This window comes from Vanessa atalanta, chromosome 23, assembly GCF_905147765.1.
Source record: "Vanessa atalanta chromosome 23, ilVanAtal1.2, whole genome shotgun sequence".
Taxonomy (NCBI): domain Eukaryota; kingdom Metazoa; phylum Arthropoda; class Insecta; order Lepidoptera; family Nymphalidae; genus Vanessa; species Vanessa atalanta.
The window spans coordinates 36,668-63,404 of record NC_061893.1 but is presented as its reverse complement, the minus strand read 5'-3'; the positions used below and the strand labels follow the sequence as shown (position 1 = coordinate 63,404).

General features: G+C 39.6%; 2 protein-coding genes across 2 annotated transcripts; one reads left to right on the top strand and one right to left on the bottom strand.

Moving 5' to 3' along the window:
- Positions 1 to 816: 816 nt before the first annotated feature.
- Positions 817 to 26,737, top strand: LOC125073181 (mitoferrin). The gene is made up of 7 exons (XM_047683904.1): positions 817 to 1,155; positions 4,821 to 4,906; positions 16,068 to 16,198; positions 16,987 to 17,043; positions 23,937 to 24,076; positions 24,207 to 24,530; positions 24,602 to 26,737. The coding sequence occupies exons 1-7, from the start codon at positions 1,039 to 1,041 to the stop codon at positions 24,710 to 24,712; spliced, it is 966 nt and encodes a 321-aa protein (XP_047539860.1). The 5' UTR covers positions 817 to 1,038; the 3' UTR covers positions 24,713 to 26,737.
- Positions 3,153 to 3,967, bottom strand: LOC125073182 (general odorant-binding protein 69a-like). The gene has a single exon (XM_047683905.1). The coding sequence runs from the start codon at positions 3,913 to 3,915 to the stop codon at positions 3,511 to 3,513; it is 405 nt and encodes a 134-aa protein (XP_047539861.1). The 5' UTR covers positions 3,916 to 3,967; the 3' UTR covers positions 3,153 to 3,510.

The following is a 26,737-nucleotide window of genomic DNA, read 5'->3' as shown; positions in this document are numbered from 1 at the left end:
CATAAATTAACAAATACAAAATAATCACAATTAATCAATAAAATAACAATTAGGAATGTATGATGTATATATATCAAATCTATTACAGTGCAAGATTACATATGACGGGAGATTTTTATCACTTACATACTTTCCATTTATCTCTGGATCTAAATAGGCCTGCGACTTCGTCTGCGTGAAACTGTACTTCAGATTACTGATATGAAGTGAAATGCAATTTTAAGCAGTCGAGAACGCACGGAGAAGTTAGTTGTTATTAAGATAGTATACTTTGGGCATGAGACCCCTAAACGTAAACAAACAAACAAAACGTAAAAAAATGTTCGATGTAGTCTATTTTTATTTTCATTATTTTGCTTAAATCATCTAAATAAATTTTAATAATTTGTCCTATTTTTAAAGTTTCTCCTTCTTGGCTCGCGCCTACAAAGCATAGTATAAATTATTGATAACAGTACTTTGAACCATATCATCCGTCATAAAAATAACTAATCTGGTTATAAACTATGTGTATGCCGAATTAATTAAATTTGGTCAGGTGTTTTTTTTCGATTTAGTAATATTCCGCCAGAAGATAATATGGCCATTTTCTTATTCGTGTAAGCTGTTGAAATAAAAGTATATATTTGATTTATCAAATAATACAGTCTAATTTATTAAAATAATAAGCATATATTCATATAATATGGTATACACTTAAAAGACAATATATATACTATACATCTCTTTAATGTTATATCATTTTACCCTTTTTCACATCAGGCAACACAGAAGTTTGTATGGTAACAATCCACTATCATTTAAATCAAATGTTGTTAAATTTTTAGCAAATGGTAACCCACAGCAGACCATCGCGCGTGCTAATCTCATCACACTGTTCGAAATCAATTTTGATTGTATGTTCTGTTCTAAATTTTGGATGACTGTGACGAAAATAGTGTAGTGAAAATGACATTGATATTTTGGTAAAAATCCAAACATCCTAAATTATCCATATTGTGATTATCTTGAATTAAGTGTTAGTATTTTGTGAGTATTATGAACTTTGAAGACTATGAAACCCTCCCGACCCAAAGCTCCATCACACACATGACCGCCGGAGCCATAGCGGGGGTGATGGAGCATTGCGTAATGTACCCTCTGGATTCCGTGAAGGTAAGCTCAGTGAGCTGCCTGCGAAGGCATGCCGCCGTGGTCAGGGGCCAGATCTCTACGACGTTGACAACCTAACCTAATCATTCGAATGATAGTTTTGTCGGCTGTCTTATTACGCCACCGATATGCAAGCTGTCTACAGTTATATAAAAACCTTTCTACATCTAATTACACAATTCAGGTTACAGCATGTGTATATAATATCAGGTTCAGCCATAAGAAATGAATAATAATTGATAAAAAAGGGTCGCAATGAAAACTTTTTTTTTATCATCAAATACATTTCGAACTGTAGAACGTATTATTAGGTTTTTAGTAATTATATTAAATATTTAAAATTACAAAATACGATTCAATTTTTAACTGTCAAATGCAAATGTCATTTGCGAAAACAAACCAAACAATTATCTTTTCCACATTTTGTTAATTCAAATCCTTGCTTTCGCATTTTGCCGATGTCGTTAAAAATAAAATAAAATGCATTATGGTAATGCAATTTATTAGCAAATTGCCTTTTTTATATCATAACCTTGAATTGATAAGCAACTGGAGATAACATTTACTAAAATAATCTTTACAAATATAAAACAAATTGAAACTTTTACACTTAAAAATAATTTATAATTATTACAAGGACTTATTGAAATTTATTGTTCAGTACATATTACCAGTGATGACTGCTATTTACTGCTCTATGCACCTTTTTGTTTAAATTATAAACCAAATTAATTACATGCTTGTTCACTTGGTCACCATCACTGAATATATTGTTCTAAAACAAGGCTTGCAAAGAGTTACCTACTTCTTGTATAACTATATCAATTAAAACAGTAACAAAAACATATATGCAAAATCCTCTACATCACTAGTATTTTTTTTTAATTTAACCAAAAAACAGATTGGCAACTATTCTGTTAAATTTCTAATGATCACTTCCACTCAATACCTATTGACATAAGCCATTGCTTTGTTATGGATCTATTGTCTTGTTATTAACATGTAATATAATTGGTCTAGGTTACTTGCACACCTTACCAAAACATGGCATCGATTGAGATTTACTGATTTGAGAGAGGTACTTACTTTGCTGAACTTGCACAACCCATGAAAATTACTAACAGTATTTAAAACGGGATATTTACCATGTTTTTTATTTTTATTTGGTGTCGAAATATCAAACTACATTAAATAAAAATAAAAAACATGGAAAATCCTGTTTTAAATACTGTTAGTAATAAAAATAACCATGTTAATTTAAAACTGTGAAAATTAATCTTTAATCTAAAAATAATACATAATAAATAGTATTTTTTTTTTATTTATTGACATAAGTTAGACATTACAAAAATACCAAATGATTCTTATACACTTATACATTTGATTATTGTGTATGTAAAAATAGATATTTGGTAAATAAATATATATTTAAATATTTGCTCTAGTGCCAATTATATGTCAAATCAAATCAAAATACTATCGTCATGTTACAGTATTGAATTAAATGTAAGCTACTGGTTCAGCAAGTAGATTGTACCGAGAAGAACCAGCAACAGACTTAGTAGTTGCTCTGTTCCACCATCTTAATTATAGAGTGCAAGTTTATAATAACAAGTTCCTGATTAAATGAATGATAATAGTCTGAATACTGAATAAATCCTTCCATCATAGAATTCCAAACATATATTAACTTTGCCATTTAATAAATTTAAATTTAATGTAAAAGATAGATTATATAGGTAAAAATGTGTGGGTTTGTTTACAGTTGATTTTCATGCATGATATTTGCTTGATTGTATTTAATTAATATACCTATGTAATGATAGATTCTTGCTTGTTCTTCTCAAGAGAATCTACTTTCCTAATAGAGGGTTATTTTAAAAAGACCAATATTTACTGGAATGGAATTATATTTAACCAACTATTACAACATTATGATGATATTTTAATAATTATTTGTGGAAAAATGCCATTACGCATGGTAATGTATATTCATTGTAACTTTACTTTAATGTGGTACTTTTTATAAAATATATATTGTGCATACGGTACATAAATGTTGGTTTAAATAATTTCTATATAGAATATTAACACATTGGTCAATGTACTTAACATATTAAAACAATTACTATTATATTAATGGTTTTATTGTGTGGGGAAAGGGGTTATTAATAAAATTATTAAAACATATATTTCAATAAAATACTTCCTTTGCTTAGACAGTTATCCTTTGGCTACAATGTATGAAGTGCAAGATTACACAAGGGCCATGTATCCCATTACGAAAGTACACATTTATTTTTTTGATAAAATGTATTGTTTGGTTTGTGGTTAGTAGTGAGTGATGTAGTACCTATTCTATATAAGAATATAGTCAGCCTTGCTAGCCTTCTGCCAGCAGGATTGAGTTAGGAAAGCCGTGTCACAGTCATCCAACCCCTTCTGAGTGCCACAGGCCCGCATCTTGTCCGCGTGCTTCTGTAGTTCCTCCGGTAGCACGGCCACCACGGCCTCGACGTCCACCTCACCCTCCGACATCATGCCCGCGGTCTCCATCACGCATTTGATGTAACACTTCAGCTTAGCGTCACCCATCAGGTCCGCTCCCGCGTTTACCTTGTCGATCAAAGCCACGTCCGCTCCGGTCTCCTCTACGCAGTTGTCGCGCAGCATTTTCGCAAGCTCGGCCATCTCGCCGTCTAACGCTAGCGTCTTTACTACTGAGCATATAAATAATAACCACAGCCCCAAATAAGCTCTCATTATGAATTACTGAGGGTCTCGTAACGAATGCGACAATGCTCGTGGTATCGTGTTTATATAGAGCCCCGAGATGTCATTCTTGTTGATCGCGTGTGTTTGTTGAAGTCGATGTCCAAATTATACACATGACGGTACGAGACAGGTCATTAAAACGTATTGTTTGTTATGTCTGTTTGAGTTTCCCGAACGCGCTGTAATTTTTTCATCGCTTCTGTTGTAAAGTCATTTGAAAAAATTATATGCAACACACTAGGATGATGGAGCAGCTCGTGAGTTGTGCGCTCCAGCTTGTAATTATCCAAAAGCGATGGTCGGCTGAAAACACACTTAATTGCGGGTTAGAACATAATTGTTACCGTCGTTCGTTTTATCATTTGAATATTCAATGTCATTCATTATACTAGATATGTTATGCAAACATGCTAATTTGATAATTATTAGACATCAGGAGACCATGCCTAAACCATACGACGTAATGTCGAGGCGCACTAAGGACTCGCAGAAGGCGCTGCGTTTGCATTCCAAGTTCATCCATTCCCTTAAAGACCCGTTCCAAGTATAATTCTTTTCGACCGTTCGACGCAAACATCTAATCCTTCGAATAAAATAAAAGAGTCGCGCTGCAAACGCAGTAACATTGTTTTTACTTTCCGCGACCGCGACCCAAGGACTGCTTGTTGTCTTATATAATTAACATTGACCTTTTTATTTTGATAGGTTTTATATGGGTAAACCCCTTGAACGAACGAGGATTGTGTGCGCGTTCTCGTACGACATATGACGAACGAATGAACTAGTGAATGATTGAACATAAAATTATCATTTTATGGGAGCTGTATTGTAGACGCTTTTTTGTTCAATAAATAGTTGCAAATAGAAACCAATATGATCGTTGTTTGTCGTAGACGCGGATGCAGTCGCTGCGCTCAGCACACAACGGCAGCATCGCGGAGACCTTCCGGTACATGGTGCAGCGTGAGGGGCTGCTCAGGTATCTCTTTGTGTTTTTTAAGCACCGTATGTGTTCTTCATCATCCATAGATTTGTCGGCAGCCAGACTAAGATGATACTCTTGTGGCTCTGAGTAATACTCATTGTAGTTACTAGTTCCTGCCACAAGGCAGAATGAGGCGCGGCTCGTGCAGTAATCGAACTCATCGATTTGGGGTTTTCCCCGCGTGATACATACCACAATGTGTCGAGATTCATGAGAGACAATATCATTAATATTTTCCTTCGCATAGAAACAAAACAAAATAAAACATAACATTAAATCTTTATTTTGTGGTTTTCCTAATAATTTTCGATAATTCCATATTTTTTGTGCTACGTAAACGTTTGATACAAGAAAGTTATGTAAAGTCAAGCGTATTGTATCTAGTATTTACAAGTGCCTTGGATTCGAACCACGATCACAAGTTATTTGGTATTTTAATTGTCATTAAAAGCTATAATCATGCAATATGTTAATTAATAAATTATAATTCGGTCACGAGAGGCGCGCGGCGAGCACGTGCCGACGCATGCAGCCGAAAGTACCCATTCACGGTATCGTGCGATCGGACGCTCACCAACTTTGCTAAGGATTTTCCTGTTGGCTTGACAATCTGCAGTCTTGTGATATAAATATGAATGCTGAAGTGTTCGCGTGCTCGTTAATATAACCAGTTCGATGTTGCTCAAACACTAATAGATAAATATTTAAAAATCACACGAAGTTAAGCGCCCGTGAGAGTGATTTTAGCGCTTTCATACATCAGACGGTAAAATAGATTATCCGATACCTCGCGAGTCTCTCTTTTCGGAATCAACTGGACAAAATAACTCGATATCAAGTCAGATTCTGATGATCATTTAAAAATAAACATTATATGATACACCAGCATCGTTTGGTTTAACAAATGAAAGGGCTCTTTATGGGAAGTACTAATGTATATTTTTTATTTTAATGGAATTTTAGAACTTAAACAATTAAATACCGGTGGGCGGACAAAACTCGTGACGATTCGAGTCCGAGACGCACTTGACCGGTTTTTTTTTCGCAATGAGTTCTTTATAGTTTCTATACGTCCATTTCATTTTAGTCTTGGGTAATATTGTACCTACGTTCAAAATTTAGCATATATTCTTCTATATTCCGAGGGCGGTTGGCAGCTCGCTTTATACTTCGTAGAATGTACTTTTTTCTACCATTTTCGTAACTGATATTCGTTATCAGTCCCAGCCTATCTCAACGGCCAGTTTCGGTACTTTTTAATAAATCGAAGCAACGAACACAAACGAATTCTATTTTGGTATAGGATTAGCCCGTCGAATAAACAACTTAATCATAATATGGTTTATTTGGTTTTTGTAATTTACATATTTAGTTTTTTTTTCGTTTATGTAAAAATTATTAAAAAAATATCACTGAAATTTTAGTCGAGCGGTGGTCTGTACTAATAGTAATGTAAGAATTCGGAGGTGCCGTGCACTATCAGCTGTTATCGTTATCGGAGTACGTGAGTGCGCGGCGCGTCCCGACGTGACCCGGCGAAATATCATTGTTACCAAACGCACTGCGTACCCACGAGCGCGGGCTTCTAACCCAATTATGCTGTAATCATTCATCACTGTGTTACACTAGGAACTTTATTTTACAAAGGAATCACACTTCATACGAATAACTTACTTTTAGACACATCGTGACAATTTACGATTGTTATTATTGATTACATGTTTATTCAACCATATTTCTTAATCATTGAACTCAAATCTAGTATATCTTAGTTTATATTTTGATTACTTAGTAGTGTTGGATATTAGCTAAATTCTGCGAGTGACGTCCTCATGACAAAAAAGGGTAAACTTTGTGTCACTAACCCAAGCTAGCAATCGGTAAAAGAATAGTCGTTATTAGTCCTTTTCACTGAGTGAGTTAATTCTAAAAAGGGCAATCCTTTTTAGAATTAATTATAATGATAAACTCATAATTTTATTTTATTATCTAAGATTATATTTTGAAAAGGTCTAAGACGTCGATACAATTATTGTAGTCTAAATTTGTAGGTTATAAATGTCATGTTCAAAAATATAATCGTCATTGTGTTAACAGATTTTTGCCCGTTAAATGACATCCACGTATCGCGGGCTTTTATTAAACAATTTGATAAGATAAACTGCAACTGATTTATGTTCGTATACACATGTCTTACTTCTGACTTATAAATACTAGTTTCATACAATAAAAGAAAATAAAATTGTGTTCATAACGAAGACGATTGATATAAATATCATGTATATCCCATTCACTCAGACGGCCGGAATAATTTAGGCTTAGGATGGCGGACGAGAAAATGGGCCACCTGATGGTGAGTGCTCACCACCGCCCATAGACAATGGCAATATTAACTGGAAATATTAACTATTCCTTACTTCGCCAATGCGCCATAAACCGTGGGAACCAAGATGTTATGTCCCTTGTGCCTGTAGTTACACTGGCTCACTCACCCTTCAAACCGGAACACAACAACACTGAGTACAGTTGTTTTGCGGTAGAATATCTGATGAGTCGGTGGTACCTATCCAGAGAGGTTTGCACAGAGCCCTACCACCACGTTGGTTCGGTAGTATTGCCACAATTGTCACAAATAAGTCTAAAACTAGAATGTAATTAGTTTAATGGATTGATGCTGGTGGAAATTCATTGCGAACAATTCGCCTGAATATGTCGAACTCGGTAGTTATTATGGCGGGTGCCCCCCAGTACCAGCTCCTTCCATTTGACCGTATCCAACGTAGAGCGGCTCGAATTATCGACGATCAAGCCCTTTCCGATCTGCTTGATCCTTTGGCTTTGCGTAGAGATGTTGGATCGCTCTGCATCTTCTACAGAATTTATCACGGGGAAAGTTCCGAGGAATTGTTCGGATTAATCCCGGCTGCTGAATTTCACCTTCGGACATCTCGTCAAAATTCTAAATTTCACCCGCACCACTTAAATGTCCGTAAATCCACAGCAGCGCGATTTTTAACGCATTTTCTGCCTCGCACAACCACTCTGTGGAACCAGCTTTCGCTGGCGGTTTTTCCGAACCGATACGACTTGGGAACCTTCAAGAAAAGAGTTGCCGGCCTTTCTTTTCTGAAAGGCCGGCAACGCATCTGCAAGCCCCCGGTGTTGCAGATATCCATGGGCGGTGGTAGTCACTTTCCATCAAGTGAGTCTCCTGCTCGTTTGCCACCTTTGACATAAAAAAAAAAAAGATCAAATTTCTGTTTTCTGGTCTTACCGAACTAACGTTCGTCGATAATGATTTGCCGGCACGCCCGCACCGTCGGCGTCGTACGGTTTCTACATAAAACCAATCAATTGGAACATTTCGTCCGTCTTCGTTCATGTGCAATCTGTAGGGTTCCGTAATCAAATATTCTCCGAATCTTCTATTCGCTTGTTTGACACGTTGCTATAATCTTTAGGACTTAACTAGTCTGCTGAAAATATTGCGAGCACTCGTTTTAGTTCAATTTAAAATTAAATAAATTGATTTTATTTATTTCGTTATTGTATGAAATTGCCGCAGGTGTGTGTATTTTACGAACCCACGGAACCTTCCCGGGACCGCGACACAAATCTGTGTGAATGTAAACACTATTCAATGTTTATTTCGCTAAAAATGAGTGATTTGTGTTACAGTTTTTTATGAAAGTTGTCCAGTATCGTGAGTGATGTATTTCAATCTCGAATCAGAAGTGTAAGCGTTCGGTTAATGACCACATATCTATCTTATTAAGTAATAGTTAGGGGCCCACTTTAGTCCGAGAGTCGGCCAGCACTCGCCAGTGATTCCACGCTTAAATAGCATTGTATTCTAGTTGTAGCGTGTTTGTGTAGTCGAATGACGGTACAATGAGGACGAGGCGTAACGCGCATGTTACATCGATTTGATAAAGTAGGAATATCGACACGACCTTGAACGAAAGTTAGCCAATATTAGTCCTTGGCGTTAGTGGTTTAGTAGGTTATCGCGCTCTCGGGCGCCACGCCAGTCGCCAGTCGCCAGTCGCCGAGTCGTCACTGGGCGGCGATATTCGCTAATCACTGGCGATAACGCCACCTTCCTATATTAGATAATATCGGGTATTGCCGAATTTCTAAACCAATGAATCTTATCGACCAACTTACATTCCATTTATCATCATTTATCATCATTGTGTGTGTTGTAGTTTAATTCTTTGAGGTGAATTGGATTTAGTTTCTATTTAGACTTTTTTATAATTATAAATGTTATTATAAACTATTTCAATACACACGATTCGCATAACAAACACATTATATGCGCGTGCTATTATGTTGGATGACTAATCATAATGATCTGTGTCAATTCATGCTGTTTAATAATATATAGTATTACGTAGAATAAAATCCACCGATCTCTGATGGGGCAGCGTCGTGAAATAAGCTCCACAGAGCAAAAACGTCAGTCGGCGGCCTCTCCGTTTGAGGTGACCTGCCTTAGCCCAGCAGTTGGTAGTTTGGGCCGCGGGTGCTTAATATTGACACGATCCCGCAGCCTTTCCGATCCGTGCCGAGCACGGCCATCACCGTGGTTTTAGTGGGTAAGAATCCCACGTAAAAAGTAGCGAATATCATTAGATATCATTGGTTAATCTCATTAAGTATAACACTGCACAAACAAAATTATAATACATTTTTTTTTATCGGTTACGGTTACTGAGCTCCATAACATCCCTGCTTGAAGGCCATTCCTCACCTGGGGCGTGCGTGTGGCCGTCAGTGTCGGGAGGCGCGGGCTATAGGCATCTATGATACAATGTTATAAATATACATATAACATAGAGAGCGCTCTGGGCGCTGCGCTATCGGTCGCGATTTTTGTGGTTGTATCGTCACTGCCGATATCGAGTAATAACTGTCAGCGTGAGATGCAAGGGCCTGCTGACACATCACGAGTCGCGTTCGATTGCGACGTCCCAGATAGCAACGCGTCGAGTGCGGGCGCCGAGATGTTTACAGACGTCTCTATTTGTATCGGGTTTTACAAACAGCGATAAGATATCACCGCAATATCATTATTGGACATATTTTCATCAATTTTACCGCGTGGACTGGCTGCCAGTTCATCTTAGGTACGTCCTGCTCATCTTGTATTCTACCGCAAATTAACATTTATACTTAGTATTGCAATGTTACGGTTGGGAGGGTGAGTGAACTAGGGTAACTGTAGGCGACAACGAACATAACATCTTGGTTCGAAAGGTTGACGGCGCATTGTCGTTGTAAGGGATGGTTATTTCTTAGTGCCGATGTCAATGGGCGGTGGTGACCACTTACCAACGTGAGGCCCATTTGTCATTTCGCTTACCCATTTAAAATAAACACAAAATCGAGCACACCGCTTGACGAACAACTTTTTATGCAACAGATTGAATGACAATGATTATTGTGTACTTCAGTGAGTATAAAATGTTAAAAGTGATTGTTTCCTTTTAATGGATATACAACAAACTACATAATTTTAAACGGAATTAATGCGCTTCTAAAATAATAAATTCAAAAAAATAAAATCAATTTTATACTAGGATACGAGTTGGTGCAGTTTTTAATTCTGAATTAAGTTTGTTTGTAATGTTGATGTCCCCCTGACCGGTTTTGTTCGTTGATCTTTAAACTACTGGTAGATATGACAGTGCACAGGTGCGTGTACAGACACGCACACCTCGGGACCGTAATTGTTAATACAAGACCAACAACGTGATTTTAACATACGACCTTATGCACTTACAGTAGCGACATTTGGCAACATGGAGCTCACGCAGTATTTGCATGTGTAATATTGATAACGTCGAGATCGCAAACATTACACAAGTACAGCGCGTTCTTACCTCATGTTTAAATAGCTCTCGGTGTTTGGACACTTCTTTCAACTGTGAGATAAGAACATAACGATATTATTTATTATTGAATGTACCTGAATTATTTAAATGTTATTACATTTGTTATGATGTCTCCAAACGTGGAGAAGAGAAACGAAGACAGAGTGTACACTGATCGGTTCCCCTGTCCGCCGTACACGCCTTGTTGGATACCGAGCCATAATAGTGTAATTCATTACACAATAGCGATGGATGCTGGGACTGATGAAAGATGATGTCTTAAGTTGAATAATATACTCCTAACAGAAACATATGTTAGAGAGAGTTATAACAATGTTAGAGAGAATAGTATATCTTTGTAATATTTTTAAAGTGACATAGTTGGCGTCCTGCCACGTACAGACTGCTTTTCGCATCTAAGATAAGACTTCGATTGTGGGCTGACGCTATTGGTAATAGACGGATTTTGTAAAAAAATATATTTGGCAAAAGGGTAAATAGAGCTCCTAATGGTAACCGCCTTGGTTCTGTGCCAATCTGTTCAATATTCGACTTTGAATTTACTTTCTACGATATAATTGTTAGCTCTTCCTTGTCGGTCACGACTGTTGTGACCCTATTGCCTGTTATTATTGCAGTCTCATGGCGTTGGTTCACTCGTCCTTCTCTCACAAGGAACTAACTTGACTAAAGTTTATTGTAACTGTATCAGAGCGAATAGGAAACTCGCTCGTCAAAACAAAATGTACCAACAGAACAATCAAAAAAACAAAGCAAATCGAAGCGAAAAGACAACAGAACCTCTATTACATCTAATTTAAAAATGTTGAAACAAGGAAGACGAGAAAGAAATTTTGGCAGTCGAATGATTTACATATGTAGGTGGGGTCTATATACGGACGATCTACGTTATCTGAAACTACGCCGCTTTTGAATGCAACAAAGTGTATTTGTTAAAAAGCTATAAACGGCCACAAAATGCAACGATATTTAATTTGTCGATGACGAACGACACGACCGCCACGTGTAGAGGTATTATAGAGCACGTTTATACTAAGTGACCTCATAGCGAACTGTAGATTCGTTTGCCGTTTCTGAACGCTGAGAGTCGCTGAATGAAACTTACCGGAGAATTGTTTATATGTAGAACCTTGGTACCTTGGTGGTTTTTTATAAAAACTATAGTTTCTTGCGATTTCTCTCTTGTACAGATTTTTGGACCGGGTGCACTCGTGAGATTTTTGGGGTCTCAAAGGATCGCGAGTTAAGTTTACCCATCTACATATGTATATGATTAGCGTACAGACGGCCCGTGTTGTGGCAGAAAATCCAGCAGTATGCAATCCTTGTATGCTATTTAAAACACAGCGTCACAAGTCAAGATGATAGACGATGATTAACTTGCTAAACTATTTATTTGTATGTTGAATCGAAATTTCTGAATTTATGAAATTAATTGAATGGACACATAGAATACAGTTTCGTCAATCATAGCTCGCTATACGCAACGCCATGCACGTTTCCGCTATTCGGAGGAATACGAGTATCGCGGGGGTTGTCAATTAATCGCTGCGTCGCGGCGCTCGCGCTGCAGGCGATGCGAGCGAGGCTCTCGTGTAGCGCAGCGCCGCCAGCGCTTATCATTTACAATTTATAATTAAATGTCCGGAATAACTTTTATTATTTGCTTGCTTTTATTCACACTATTTGTAAACCCGATAACGAAATTACGGAAAATTTACAAAGGAAAGTAGTTCAGTATAGCTCCAATATTTCATCTCAATTTCATTAAGTCAGTTAGAAGTCCTCAACAGTAGCCTTTTTTATGTTTATATTATTTTAGTACAATTTAAAAAATGAGTTTTTTTCTAATATGCACCAAATCAGATTAGCGGATAGTTCCTTAATTATTGATATCTGAATTATATTATCAAAGCTTTATATGTATACCGGCTAACTATATAGACATATAAATATTCACGAGGAAAGCTAAATAAAGGCGTGTCGAAATTAACATAATTTCTATATTTTCTTTAATTTAATTTAATTTTCAAATAGGCTGATACGAAAATTGACATTTACCGATTTAATTACTCTTAAGACTCAGTAAAATATTTTGATTGCTGTAAGTTTGTCTCGGGAACATCGGTAACATAATCTAATGCAAATATTAGTCATTAAATGTCAACATCGTATCATCGTGTGCGACGGCCGGTCACGAGTCCCGAACTCCCGAGTCTCGACGCGCCGCTATTTATACAAGCGCGCAGAGCTACCGGCACTATCTGTCACCTATTGACTTACTTACCGACCATTTTGGTCCCTACGAGCCCGTTGCCACTTCGGGAGACTGACCTTTGGATATGAGGACAAAGTTAGTCGTTGACCTTTTTGTAATATCCCCCAAACCTACACAACAGCGAGTCGGTAGTCACATGTGGTAGAATTTCATCTAATATACGCGTCTTAATTCAACTTATATTCGGTGGTGAACGCCGAATATAAGCGGAATTAAAAATACAAACTTAGTATTGCTAGCCCGGATTCCATTCTTGACTTTCTGCTCTATATGATGTCAATATTAACGTAGTAAAAATGATTATATTTGTGCAATCGAAGTAAAAGGGGTAACCTAATGCCGATACGTGTATGGTCTGGAAATAAAAACATGACGCATTAAAATATATTTGTCAATCAAGATGCAGCTCAGACAAAACAACAAAGAAACCTTTAGGTATTGAAATCTATTTGTTATCAGCGCGTTTTGTTCACATCGAATTCAATTCAATCCTATCAAAATAAATTCTATTCAAATTTGCCTTTAAAAGAACTTTGAATCGACATTGATATTAAATTAAATCGAAAGTAAACGTTTCGGAATGTAGACTCGAGCGAAAAACTCTCAAGAAGCGCAGTAGTTACTCATGCCCGAGAGTCGAATTACAAACACGTGGTAATTAAATACAATTACATATTATTATTAATACATTCTGATTCTAAACCACTCGTAGAGTTCGAGTGACATGTTAGAACTGTCGTAAGTGTCTGGGTAACGATTCATAAATAATGATTTATTCAGCATGGCTTTGACACGATACTTTAAACTTTTAAATTGTTGTGTGTAAATATTTTTTCCTAGTAACACTTCTACATTGCATGTAAGAAATATATACGAGTACAAGAGTCACGAGCGTTGCGAATAAGGAATTCAATCAGAAAGTGATGCTGAATCTAAGAGATCGTGCCAATATAGTCATTCTATGACAACTACATTTAAAATACACGTAATGTTTTATATTGTTATCGGATCGGGGAGCCAACCGAGTACAACGAGAAACTTCTATGACCATTTAATTTAAAATTTATGATTAACATTGGGAGCGCACTGAAAGAAAAACATATTTTTCTTATAGTAGTAATCATTTGTTTTATTTTGTAAATTGTTCTTAAAAGGCAGTTAAGGTCGATTTGAGATTCCCCTTTAAATATTTTCTTCTGTCCTCATTACCAAAGAGTTACAATCATATTATTTTTCTTCGACTATAGGGAGGCATGTACTATAGCAATTAACTCACCGTCTTTACGGGTAATTCGTGCAACTATACAATTATACTACGACAGTTTTTGCTTAATATCTAACATTATATCAAAAAATTAACGCAATTTTTAAGAAAATGTACTGAAATAATTTATTTTTGTAATAGTAGTGTATGAGATAAGTAAATGGTTTGGTAATGTCGGATAGAACATATGTGGAGGCGGAAGGATTGTTCGACCGGAAATGATATTTGATGATCGGAAGTGCCAGTCGGTGCCTGGTACCGCCGACTGCCGGGCGGGCCGCTCGAATCGCCGTCGTCGAGGCTTTGCCTCCATCTTATGTCGCCGACAACTCGCTATTAACTCACTCATAAAAGACGGGTTTCCGTGATCCACGAGGTGGTTGATATACCTAGCGTATAACTTTCAAAAAAAATAATTAACCCGTTAATGTCTCATTGCTAGGCGATGAGAGTTAATTTAGTACGTTAATCAAATGGAGGTTGATGGATACACATGTTGCAGATATAACTCTGACGCATGTAGGTTTCCTAACGACATTTTCCTTCACCACCGAGCACAGTTGGAGCTTAACCCTCATGGAATCGCTTCTCGGTTATACTCACACTTCTCACATGTGGATGTATAACATGTTGATACAATATGAAAGTTACGTCCCAATCGGATTGCCAGTTTTTAAGTGAATTGGCAGAAAGCAATTACTCGTTGATAGGACACTGTGCAAGCCGTCTGTTTACCACCCATTTATATTAATGTATTTTACCACCATACGGCAATTCTCCCAAGGCGTATGAGGCTTGTTGATATGAACCGTGAATACCATTTTTTTACAGTTTCAATGTCACCTCATAACATCAGGTGGCTTTTAGCAATTAGCAGCCAATTAGGTGTTCACGTTAATCGATAATGTAGAAACAGGAAAAGAATAGCGAAAAATACTCGGTTTTGAGAGTGTTATTGATGAAAACCAATTAAATCAATCAAATTATAGCAATGTTACCATTATACTCAAAATGCTTATCTCTAACGGACTTGTTGAGATTTTTTAATATCCATACGTTCTCCGCGACTATTCAATTTGTCCCATTTATTCAATTTCATTGAAGTACTCAATAACAGTAACGTGGCAAGGCGTCAGTGAAAGTTATCGATATTCGTGTTTGCGTCACCGCTAGTTGATTATTCGAAGAGTGAGGCCGCTTTGTTTACTTGCATATCAGAACCGCATATTGTGTTACGCGCTGCTAACAGTGCAGCTGAGATAAGAGCGCGCGCAACGCGGATAGAGACGGCGATGACGAATAAAGTGAAGGACTGGCGAAAGAGTTTTTAGACAAACGTGCTCTTTGATCCTCGCATTTTGCTTTTATATCTGTGCTTTCGGCAGTTTATGTTATGAGATTCCACATATATTTTTAACTTTGGAAATTAATTAATTTAAACTTTTGGTAGAATTCTATAAAGTCAATCTCACGCAGTAGACTATCAGGTGGTGCATCTGCTTGGATGGTGGATTGGATGGGATTCGATAACGCCTGCTAGAGCTTGGTCAAAGCTATGAATTCTTCGAAATTAATTAACTAATTGAAAAAGTTTACCTCGAAGTTGCCCTATTAATGAATACATATTAACCTGAATTAAAGAATCTCGATGGACTGTTGTGTCGTCGTCTTCTTAAAAGGATTACAGAGTTGTTAATAAGTTGGTATGCTCAGGCCTATCCGCGGCATGGGCGCGGTGGTGATGGGCGCGGGTCCGGCGCACGCGTGCTTCTTCGCCACCTACGAACAGAGCAAGCACACGCTCTCGCAGCTCACCAGGCATCGGCACGACCACATCACACACGGTACGTACTACGCAGGTACTAATTGTACACTTAAAATATTATTTTGTTTTAAATTGAATGAATTTCCTCACCGATCGTTTAAAGTGATATTCATGGAGGACCCCTGGTAAGATATCCCTGGACTCTTGAGCACTGCTTCCCTGAAGAGATTATCTTAAAGTGGGCGATCGAGGAGCATTTCCGGAGTATTATCTGGTTGCACGAGTGTGTCATAGTTTTGAATAATTTAAAAACTGCATCGTCATCTCCCCTCAGTTCTTTCAATAAAAAGGCAATAACAGGAAAATTACGCTATTAAATTCATCATATTGTTTTTTTTTATATATAATTACATATACAGTATGTACCTACATAAAATGTTTATCGTATCAGTTCTTTTAAATAGAAATGCGTTCGAATGTCTTGAATAATTAATTATTAGTTTGCGTCGTTCAAAATCGACCGCATTAGCTCACGCGTCCTTGAAACAGCTGACGAACCGCGGTTATATAATGCGTGCATGTGTGCGTGTGTCGTGGAACTCGTCCGGAGCCGGACGTGATGATGAGGTGGCCGAGGGCCTCAGCGCGTTATCTCTTTGAGTACTATTTAATTCATTTAGTGATACGATTGTATTCTTAAATCGTACACTGGAATGAACCTAAAATTATGATAGTAATTGATTCTTAATACTTTTGTATACATCGACTCACATCGGGGTACATGTTGTTATTGACTTTATAATAGATAGCTAAGATAAATGATAATAAAAACGTCGCTGTACTTATGTGTTATAATACGTGTTACAGGTTTATCAGGCTGCCTGGCGTCGCTGGTGCACGACGCCGTCTCAAACCCCGCTGAAGGTAAGGTTCGATGGTACACACGCGTACGGCGTAGGCAACACATCGCCGACCCGCCGTCCTCGTCCGAGAATCTCGTGTCGAGGCCGGTACACCGTTAATTATTTCGCTGTTACTTTTATTAAAACGCACTAAAACCTCGTTAGTACGATGCAGTGGAAGGTTCGCGAACAAATTGTCGCAATGAGCAGATGATTGGCGGCTATTAAGTACTTCGTGGAGATCTAAATTGTCGTATTCGTGCCGTTCCGTCGGATCACTTCTGACAAAGTGTTTCCTGCATCAGCACGTACCGACGTGTAATTTCGTCTAATTATATTGATTTATACGCGTGAGCCATCTCATTACCGAGCAACGTGCACGCGTACCGCTAAATGTAATAAACACAGTACTAAACATATCTCAGCATATCAGGTAATAAGATCGAAGACTGCTTTATTTGGGAGCGAAGACCCAACAAATAACAACCTTTTGCTACAAAATAAACATCTAAAACAAATAGAGGTACGCAACATTTGTGTTCCCGCGTGAGAAATGAGTGAGCTCCCCTTAGATCCGACACAGCAAGCAATGATTACGACCGGGCTGACCGCTAATGTAGTCGCGATCCTCTCTTCTCTCTCCGCACCGGCTGTTTATGGTTTTTCTCGTAAATGAATGTTGTACGTGTTTATTGCGCCTGCGGCGCGCGGCGCTGAGGAAGTCCTACGTGTATTTGCGAGCGGCGCGTCATCGCTCCTTTATACTACTTATTAGAATTGCAATGGCTAGCGTTAGGACTTTCCGTGCTTCTGCACTCGCGAGCGTATGTTTTCCTCAGACGTCCATAATAAAGTTACATTCGAGCTCGATTTGTATATTTATAAAAAATAAATGTGATTGTTGAATAACGAAATAAAAATGATTCAAGTGGGATCTTACGAGCATTTTTGAATTGCCTTTTGAAATCGAATCGAATGTATTATATGCAAGTAAACTATATATATACGCCACAACCGGTTTGGAATCTAAATCAAATTATTCTTTACTCAACTCGAAACTCAGTAGCTACTCTTTTCCGCCAATTTAATTTGAGTTTATAATTCATCTCGTGCTCGACGGTGAAGAAAAACATGGGGGTAAACCTGAATGTGTCTATTTTCAACGAAATTTCGCCACATGTGTATCCATCAACCCGCATTGGTGCAGCGTGGTGGAATAAGCCACTACACAAAAGTAAATAAGGTGGAAATGTCCACCTTATTTACTTTTATTATTTTACTAGTTCAATTTTAACGTCAAGTGTGCGAGATAACGGAGCGACAAATGGGAGCACGACTAAGGCCCGTCCTGCGTCGGCGCTCGCTGTCACGACTGCACCGATACATACATATAGTATACGGGTCATACTTCGACACCGTTTGACCGATCGCCGTGAGGGTGGGCGCAATCGGTGTCACGATACGCCACGACAGCTGCCTTTCGGGTTTTGCTATTCTACTATGTATCTGTGTATTCTTTACGTCATGCTCCACAGTAAATTGCGTTAACGACCCTCTCGGTGGTTGATGTCATTGAAATTATATTGCTAAGTGTAGCTAACGCACGGTAGGCAACGTTCACACAAACTCACTAAAAATCCTCACGAGCGGATCGCCTGGTTCGATACCGCAGTAGCGGTCGCATCATATCATACCGTAAAAGTGATTACAAGTCTCCCCAATTAAAATTATGTCGCGGGATGAACTCTAGTGTTCCCGGCCTTGCCGGTCCCGTCTCGCGTTACGTAACCACTGACCGTCAACACGTGTCGGCGTTAAACCTCCGCCGCGCTGGTGCGGGTTAACAGCGGAGTCAATGAATTACTTACCGTGTGACATAATTACTTGTGTAAATATGACCCTGGCCTCACCCGCGGCCCGCGCACTATCGATCGGTGACGTCGTTCAGTTCCTCGTCTGATTTTCATACTTTTAATTACGTATGGAGGTTGATGAAATTAGATATTCAATGGCTGTGGCGCAGTGCGAACAGAATAAAATAAGTTGATTTATTGCAAAAAAATAAATGAAAACTTGCTAATGCCGAGCACACGCAGTACCACCTCATGTGTATGGACTGTGACCCCTCGTGTCCTCGTCGTATATTGTTTTTTCAGTGTCTTTAAATTTATTTACTTAATTAATTCTTTTCACGGCCGCTCTGGAGTGACCGCGCTCGGGGCTCCGTGATCTACAGACGGTTGTTTCTTTTATCTTCGTGTCCGACTGTTCGCCGTCTCGCCTCATCGAGGTCATTTTGGTTTTATAGAGATTTTTTTACCTAAGATATTTCCATTTTAAGAGGAACGTTGATATTGCAGATACTCAGGTAAAACGAGTGACTGTAAATAACTATGTAAAACAGTGGCGCCGATCGTTTAAGAGCTGAACATGAAAAAATAAATAACTATTTAAATATAATAATGATCTGAATAACTATTTAAATATAATGATGAATAGTGTCGTGTTTAAGTGTCGGCGCGTGCAGATATTCCGACGACGCGATAACGTATTTTATGAAGCGTGTAATTATATTATTTACATTATTAAGTAGCGCTCAGTGAATACCGATAAGCGACACATTTTCCTCGGATACGAAATTCTTCCAAGAATATTTATAAGAAGTAATCACTAGTGAGCACCTACTTCGCCTCGAACTGATAATTGTCAGCGCTATCTCGCACTCACCGACGGACGGCACCGGAGACTGCGGATCTTTGGAATGGAATAATATATATTTACCCATTTCGCGGCTTAATCGAAATGACGTTGTGAAGTCGTGGCCGTTTTGCTAACCGGGCTTGCATTCAATTTAATTTCTTATCTGCAGGACGAGACACACTCACTACCAACAGATTTGCTTATTTTGGGAAAAGTAAAAGTCCTACCGGGCAGAGTCGTCCTTAAAGGGGTTTCGAGCCTATATATTGGTCCAGCGCGGTGGCTGTATATTGTGAGTATACAGCCACCGCGCTGGACCAATACGGGGATAAAAGTGGCGTGACACTCTACCGACGCACGCAGTCAGACCCTCCTCAACAATGTATATTGAGTGTATCCGCGAATATAATAGGAAAACACATTGATAATATTTATCGGCGGACCTTCGACAAGTACGACACGAAACCGTGACGGCGTTGCTGTTTATTGACAATATTATAAATCAAAAACGACAACAATATAAAGGCGGCGTCTCAAATCCCGCTATCGATTGTACATTCACGTTTAACCACTTGTATGACAAATAGCGAGCAGCTCTCCGTGGTTCAAGGCCGCGGCCCGACTACGTGATGACTTGACTGTTTAGTGCTTATTTATAGACCGCGATATCGTTGAAGTACATTCAAGTTGGACTTTAATAAGTCGGTGAACAGGCTTTACGTGTTGAAAGCCAAGTCCAGCAAACGCCGTCCTACGTATAAATACAAATTGCCATGGCGATCGATTGAATGGTATAAAGCTAAATGTATTGCAGCGCCATCTAGTAGGGAGTTAAACCCTTCACGCATGTGCCAACTTCAATGGTGATCGGAAAACCAGTGTCAGCCAAACGATAAGTCGAGGAAAATAAAAATTTCCCGACGATATTCTCCGGCTGAATGTATTGACGCGCTTATAGAAAGAGAAAAGCGATGCGGAAAGTTGGCACAGCTATGACTCATGGCTGACTTTCAAATATGCTGACTTCGGTTATTTGTATTTTATAAACTGGTGTCCCTGCGCTTAGGTCAAGCACTACCTGGCCATTTCATTCGCTTTAAATCAGATAATTTTATATCATTCGTTTATAATCGGTTGTTCTGAATACACAACAGGACGAACGACCGAACCGGAGCTGATAGATAAAGTTTACTAATAGTCGGTGTTTATTGTCACAATACTGAATGTTTGCTCAACCGACGATAGTGTTAAGTCTCGAGGAAACCGGCACGACAACATTTACATCTTGCTATAAACAAATCGAAGCTCCTTTGATATATCATGGGAACTGATAGTTTGATCACCGTTATCCTGTTAGACAGGGAGTACCAAGCGTCAATAGCGCAATGGTTTACGGGCCGCGATGTAAAAAATCGCAGGATCGATCCCGACCCCTTGGCATGTTGTCGGTGTAAATAGGAATATTGGCGATTCCTTAATTAGCGGGCGCATTGCTACTGTTCTATTTTTTAAGTATCGCGATCAATTAATTGTTCAATTTTATTATTATTATTTGTCATAATATTATTTGTCATATATAAATGTACATATACTAATCTCTTAAAGGGGAAGAGTTTGTTTGTGTGTCAGCTGTGTGAGTGCTAGATAGTACTCGATGAGTATTTCTATCGTTTTATGTCTTGTTTTAATGCCCTGGAAAAGTTCATACTAAAATTTGTCAATATTTCGAGGTAACAGGTATTTCCAACATATTACGGATGTGTATTGATGGTCAGCGGTTGGTACAGATGGGTACGTCAAGCCGGAATCATGAGATCGCTCAAAGTGGAGATCCATATCTTGCCATAAAGCGGATATCGTCACACTTTTACGACTATAAATGAATTATGCTCGTCTTCTGTAGTTGTTATTGTTCCAAATGTAAATTTGGATTGTGTATTTTAACATAAATAACCACGTATGGACATTAAATATTACTCTTAAATCGCGTTAATTTCATTCATACGTGGCATGTTTGTATAACATTTGAAGATAGCCGTCACCGGCACGTTGTGACAGAAACCGCAGACATCCGCGTCGTGGGCGGCGTACACATTGTCCGCCCGATAGTCTCCTGGGGAGCTATAATTAGTTTATATAGAGATGCACAAGTCGACGGACTTGACTGAATGTACTGCACTGTTGCTAAGGTTGAGTCAATATTAAAATTAACTTTATAATATAACTATATATTATTATTAGGCTTTTGAAAACACTATCTGAAAGTCATTAAACTAGTCCCACGTCCTCGTAAATGAATTAATTGAACATCGCGTCGAATCTCATAAGTGTACCATTAAATAGTTTTCTGATAAGATATCTCAGAGCTGAAATCTCAGAGGTGAAATGTGGATTTTAGAGATAATATAATTGTGACAATTGTGTCAAGTTATTTAGTGTATTGCACAAATAACATTGTCACATTCGTACAGACATCGATCAGCACGCACTCGGATGAGTTATAGAACAATCACTTCACACGCACGATCTCTGCCTCCACATCTGAGATTAATTCTCGTGTTAAGAGAGCGCTTATTTTAGAGGAAATTGCCTAAGACCACCGAACTTACTTTATTTTAACACTATAATGGTCACAAGAAAATTAACTTTTAATGCGTATTTTTTTTTGTGAAATAGTAATGACATTTTATAATACCTCTCGGTAGATTCCTAAAGAGGGAAAGTCCCATAAGTCTAATAAATCTATTCAAGCCATTTGAAGTCGCGCTAAACGTATTGTTAGTCTAGAAGTTTCTAAGGAGTAAGGTATCTTCTATGTTACACTCCGTCACCAGCGGCCGAGACTACTGCCCTCTCAGCGATGGAGCGCCACTGAAGAATATGTGGGGCAACTATATACAACCTTCTGTCAAATATGTACAGACATGTAGTACTCTGCCTCGACTGCGCGCTATAAATATAAATTCTCGGTAGCCGCTCGAAGTTGGCAGAGATAATCACTAATTTTAAGTTAGGATAACGAATAGATAAGAATTATCATTATGTTATTTATTTTAATAACTATTAAAACATAACATTATAATTATCTGTAGCCGAAAAAAATATGACATCTGTCTTGAGGTTATAAGTTGACAAACGAAAAACTTCGTTTAATAATTTTTATTAAACGAAGTTCATTTCAATAAATCGAATGTATTCGTTATTCGATATCTAAATATAATTTCATAAACAAAAGAAAACTCAATATTTACGTTATAATATGATCTGAAAAATAAATCATTTGGCCAAGGAAATATTTCACCGTAATCAGAGCACACAGCGCTGTACTCGCCCTGAGCTCCGCCAGTTCCGCTGACGGGACACGTCATCGATCGTGTCCTCCCGGAGATGCGCAGCTCTTAAAGTCCTTTCTCGGCGCAGGAATTTATTTGTAGCGAAATATAAAAATTTTTAATGATTGTATCAATATTTTCAGCAATACATGAAAAAGAAGTGTTATTTAAGTCTAAATGATAAAAATGTTAAGATTAAAATAAACATTTGTACAATGTCTTATCGTCGTTTTCGCAGACTTTAAAATTGTATTGCCCGTGTCGCTTACTAAACATTTTTATGATAACTGATAAAATATTGGATATTCGGTCACGTTAATTACGTTTGCAGCGGTCAGGAGGACGAAAGAAAACGTAAAAAATAATTATCAATTATTTATTAATACAATAATGGTCTTATAACTAACGTCTGCTTTGCTCAAAGTGGGAATAAAGAGTTATTAAAGTAATGTAATGTAAGTAAAATTAATAAAAATTAGAAATTTAAACAAGGGGGCATTGAAACGCTATACGTTGAACTCGTGAGTGGGTCGCCGGGGAAGCTTCCATCACTTTGCTACGGCAGTATATACGTGGCATTAAAGTTTCGTAACTCGTTGTTGCACGAGTTTTGACTTTTGTGGTGTTTAAAAGCAGTAACTGATGGTGACGTCATAGGACCATATGAATATGTATTTCGATAAACATTTGATGTTTAAAATTTATCATTAGCACTGAAGGTCAGTCACCAGACCCGACAAGGGTGGGCATCAGGCTCTGGAAGTCTCCTCAACAGTTTTTCACGCAGTTTTATAAATACACGGCGTCGACCATAATTACAAGCCACATTGGCAAGATCGCTAGAGGAGGACGAGGTTTTGATCCGAAATATGTGTGCTTCCAGTGGTGAAGCAGCGGCTACAGATGCTGAACTCGCCGTACCGCGGCGTGTGGGAGTGCGCGCGACACGTGTACCGCGCCGAGGGCCTGCGCGCCTTCTACCGCTCTTACGGCACGCAGGTCGCCATGAACGTGCCATTCCAGGTAACACCGACCGGTCCCGGGAGCATCGTCCTCTCGTCCGTATAGATACATCGATACACATTTCTCTCATAGACAAACAATTCACCCCGATATGAGCACACAGCGAGTAACGTAAGCCCCGCGCCCACAGGCGCTGCACTTCGTGACGTACGAGTGGTGCCAGTCGCGCCTCAACCCGCGGCGCACGTACGAGCCGCGCGCGCACCTGCTGGCGGGCGCGTGCGCGGGCGCGCTGGCCGCCGCCGCCACCACGCCGCTCGACGTGTGCAAGACCGTGCTCAACACGCAGGAGGCGGCCGGCGCCGACGGGCTGGCCGCCGCCGCCGCGCTCGTGCTGCGCGCCGGCGGGCCGCTCGCCTTCTTCCGCGGCGTGCACGCGCGCGTGCTGTACCAGATGCCGGCCGCCGCCATCTGCTGGCTCACCTACGAGTCGCTGAAGCACGCCATCACCACGGTGCGTCCCCGCGCGAGCTCCGCCTGAGGCCCCGCGATCCCGCGACCCCGCTCACCGCGCGCGTGTTTCAGTTCGGGCTGACGGAGGAGGGCGGGCCGGCCCCGGGCGCGCCGCTGGCCGCCGCCGCGCTGCGCCTCGCCGCCGCCGACGTGCCCGCCGCGCCCTCGCTCACGCGCTCGTAGGCGCCGCCGCCGCCGCCTCCGAGCCGCCGCTGCACCCGCACCCGACTGATACTGAAGATGTTATTTTTGAATTGAGCACTGTGTATTTTATACTTTGAATGTGATGTAGATTTGTCTCGAGCGAGCGAGCGCGTCGCGGCGGCGCGTTCGATGCGGGCGCGAGCGGGTGAATGTTTTTCGACCGAACGAAATCAAAAATAAAAATATATTTACACGAAAAAGGAGAAAAGTACGCAAAAATATTCGTAAATTAAATATCGACGACGCGCGTGCCTCGCGTGCGTCGGCCGCGGTCGTCGATCGCGATCGCGGCGGAACCGCTTCTATTTATTAATGTGTTTAAACATTTTATAATTAGCGAATCGAGAGGTTATCACGAGTTACAGAATAGAAATAGTTTTCTATCGATTGAAGTAACCGTTGTCTGCACGTTATATTGCAGTCGACAGATATTAACGTCGTCCCATTTTAAACAATATTACTATACTAACGACAGATGTGTCATTGCTTGTGGGTTCCGCGTCAAGACCAAATTAATGACAATCCTGAGTCAGTGAGTTACGTGTAAAATATAGTGCGTGTACGTGTCTCGCGTTTGTGTGCGAGCGTATCTGAATGGCAGTTTGCGTGTGTGCGTGTATGTATGTATGTATGTGTGTGTGCGTGCGCGACGGAGCGAGAGAGCTGTGATGTTTGTGGTTAAATTATGGTAATCATCGTCTAAGTGTTGATAATAGTGTTAAGGGCTTGCCCGATATTTTTTATTGAATTATTGTTTAGTTAACTGCAGCGACTACATGTTACCGAAGCTGTACATTGAAACATTTCCACATATACATGTAGTCCATGCCTCTGACATTTGCGTCAGAAATCACATTAAATTGTATGTATTTTAAGAGAACAAAAAATAGTCGCCAAACATCCGCGCAAAATCGAAATTGCTCCAAATAATTCGTTATAATCGAATGAGACGTAGTGTTTAGTCAAATTGTACATAGAGTGGACGGCCACTATAAACTGCGCGTCTCAAAGACGCAGCTCTGTCGCGGGGACCGGCGGCGGGGTAGGGGAGGTACGTGACGAGGGGGTGCCTATAAGACATTAATTTTAATTTGAACAAATCTTACTCAAATAAAAGTGCCCGTAACCGAACCGAACTAATAATAGTAGCCCATAGTCGCCCCTCCGGCCTCGTATAATTTCCGGTTCGCACCCACGTGCGCTCCGCTCTCCGCCCGCGGGAACGTCTCTTTACCGACGCGACGTCCGTTTCATTGCAAGTCCAAATTTGTTAGTGTAGGAAGTCCCATCAATACCGTTCGAGTGTAACTCGGCTCCGCGGGGTCCCCCCAATGGGGCACTGCGACCCCGACATCGACACCTCGGCTTCTCACTCACCTCAAGGCTGTGATCTAACTCTGTCTCCCCCGCGGAGCTCGTCGGAGAGAGTTGTCGATGTAGATATATTTTAAACGGTGATGGTTTCAGTCCGGTCGTAGACCGAGCACGCAGTGGGAGTCAGAACTTCGCACGCGTATTTCACACGTACAAATCGGTACCTAAAATATTATCGAGGACCTCGTCGTCCATAATTACGAGTACATTTTTATTTATAAAGATAAAAATTATGAGTTGTTTCTTAATAAATTGGTTATTTTTATATTTAAATATATATATTTTTAAAACATCCAACGGGAGATCGAATCGTCGGGCATTACTGCGGTCGCTCATCGCCGACACAGTCGCGCTGGCGCCGTTTCGTCGGTGCCCGTCGGAGACGTCGCGAGGCGGGCGCCGAGCGGCGTGACGTCACCGCAGTCGGGCGCTCGCCGGGCGGCGGAGTTATTTGTTTACTGTTTGTGTACATTGCTTTTATTTGTATTTGTTATGTTTATGAGTTGTATAGATGAGTACGAAATTAAAATTTATAGTTTTAAGAGTTACGTAATTGTACAGGACACGCACCAAGTGATTGTTTATTTAAAATGTGAGATAAAAGGAATAAACAGTTGGACAATAACATTA

Excerpts from the sequence above, each read along its gene's own strand:
- LOC125073182 (XM_047683905.1), bottom strand. The coding sequence starts at position 3,915 with ATGAGAGCTTATTTGGGGCTGTGGTTATTATTTATATGCTCAGTAGTA.
- LOC125073181 (XM_047683904.1), top strand. The coding sequence starts at position 1,039 with ATGAACTTTGAAGACTATGAAACCCTCCCGACCCAAAGCTCCATCACA. Across the intron at positions 16,199-16,986 it reads GCACGACCACATCACACACG|GTTTATCAGGCTGCCTGGCG; the intron begins GTACGTACTACG and ends TACGTGTTACAG. Across the intron at positions 17,044-23,936 it reads CGTCTCAAACCCCGCTGAAG|TGGTGAAGCAGCGGCTACAG; the intron begins GTAAGGTTCGAT and ends GTGTGCTTCCAG.